The 2,101-nt window shown below is 39.5% G+C and overlaps 1 protein-coding gene across 1 annotated transcript in view; it reads right to left on the bottom strand.

The window, feature by feature from the left end:
* The window catches only part of LOC101851601 (spectrin beta chain, non-erythrocytic 2), a gene marked incomplete at its 5' end in the record, with an annotated part of 86,152 nt that overhangs the window by 80,420 nt on the left and 3,631 nt on the right, over positions 1-2,101 (bottom strand). Inside the window, 1 exon segment of the mRNA XM_013087018.2 lies at positions 819-929. Coding sequence (XP_012942472.1) covers positions 819-929 — 111 coding nt within the window.

Below are 2,101 nucleotides of genomic sequence, written 5' to 3'. Positions count from 1 at the left end.
AGGGGGTGGGGGGGGCATTGAAAGTGATTCTTTGAGGTTGACAACATGACTAGATAGTGGGACTGTGTGCGTGGGAGGGCGTGAGTAAAGGTGAGCGCAAGTATATGTGTGTGTGTTTGTGTGTGTGTGTGTGAGTGTGTGTGTGTGTGTGTGTCTGTGTGTGCACTTGTGTGTGTGTGTGTGTGTCATGCGTGTGTGTGTGTGTGTGTGCATGTGTGTGTGCGCACAAGCGTTTCCAAGTATGTGGGAGTCAAAACAAAAAGTCCTATAATCCCTTCTTGCTTGTTTGAGAAAAGGAAAAAGCACATCCACACAATCATAGTCATTTAATTCAGGAAAAAAACAAAAAAGAAAAAGCAGATATGAACAAACGAGGGAAAGACAAGATGTAGGACTTACCAGCAGTGCCCTCCAACCTCTCACAAAATAAATGCTAAACATTTCCCCCCCATTCCTATCTAAATTAACACAATCAACAAAATCATCTGCATCTAGCTGTACTCTTATCTGCCCTTCCAAGGCCACTAACTCTTTCTCTAAATGGTCGCTTTTAAGCACAAGGGGGCTATCCCAAAAAAATGCTGTTTTGAGAAAATCGATTGTAAAGTTTTTGCTCCTTCCTCAGTTTCATTAAAAGACAAGGAGAGTTTTCTCTATAACCAAACAAATATACACACCAATGAAACCAAACTTCTCCTATAAGTAGGGCAATGCCCACTTTTGTTGTAGATCAAGATTTCTGGAAACCCCCGACTTGTCCTTAAAAGTGACCAATTAACACAATCAACAAAATCATCTCCACCTCGCTGTACTCTTACCTGTCCTTCCAAGGCCACTAACTCATTCTCAAAAGCTTCGTGTTTCTTCAGGAAAGTCAGAGTAGAGTTGTAGTCCCTGCCCAGATCATCAGGAATACTCGAGTTTTTCTCCTGCAAAACACAAAAATCAGCTCTCAGTTTTCCTATTTTTTAGTTCTAGTTCGAGTTTTACAGCACTTGCAACACAAAAAGGCATATAAGTGCCGTACAATAGAGGAGTTACAAGAGAGTAAAGTACACTAAAAAGAATGAGGAGAGATAAGGATGAAAGATCTTTGATAGGAAAGAAGGAGAAAACCACACCAGAGCATCTGCTAACCACCCACTTTCCTTTTAACAAAATATTTTTTTACTTTCTTTTTTGGAGAGGGAGGGGTGGTGTTCTGTTGTTCTTTTTAAGGAAAATGAAGCACATCTGATCTATAAACACTAATGGTCAATTCGAGAAAGGATGAAGACAGACAGACAGACAGACAGACAGACAGACAGACAGGCAGACAGACAGACAGACAGACAGACAGACAAAAATAATAGAGCCAAAGAAAAGAAGTTGGACCAATCAGTGACACCCTCCAGCCACCAATACATACAAACAGAAATAATAGAGGCAAAGAAAAGAAGTAGGACGTACTCATGACGCCCTCTATCCACCCAGAGTTTTCCACATAAGGTGCCAAGCTTCCAACAACAGAAGAAAAAAAGAACAATTGTGAGGCAGCGTGGTGGAATCAGGCTCTCGTCAATTTTTGGGCATGTAGAGTTATTGGTATCATTTTAAAGCTGTCTTTATTTGGATGAAAAAAATATGAATTTATCTTGAATACAAGTCGAAATGTTTGCCAATGAAGGAGGGGGGTCACATGTTTTCAGAGGTAAAATAACTGAGAAAATGGCCGCCAAAGATTAGTTGTTTCCTTAGCTTAAGAGTCGGTGGTAACTTAAAATTTTCATTTTTTGCGCCTTTAATCAACATTTTTAAGAAAAATCCACACGGAAATGAGTTCTTAAATGGGCATGAAAGGTGTTAAGCCATAAAACAAAAATTTGATAAAAATTCACAAACCTGCGGAAAAATGCAAGTTTCTTCACTTTGATTATTTTGACGAGAGCCTGATTCCACCACGCTGCCTCACAATTTATCTAACAAAGTAGGCCTACAAATAGGTGGGAAAATGGTGATATATATTTTGATAGCATTAACTTGCACAATGACCAATAAATGACACGTGCAGATCAATCAAGCAAATTAAACAAACAATGAAAAGGCAGAACAGATGCCATCC

The sequence above is a fragment of the Aplysia californica genome, unplaced genomic scaffold (assembly GCF_000002075.1).
Source record: "Aplysia californica isolate F4 #8 unplaced genomic scaffold, AplCal3.0 scaffold00534, whole genome shotgun sequence".
In the NCBI taxonomy this organism is placed as follows: Eukaryota; Metazoa; Mollusca; class Gastropoda; order Aplysiida; family Aplysiidae; genus Aplysia; species Aplysia californica.
Note: the sequence above shows the minus strand (reverse complement) of the source record. Positions and strands in the feature narration are given on the sequence as shown.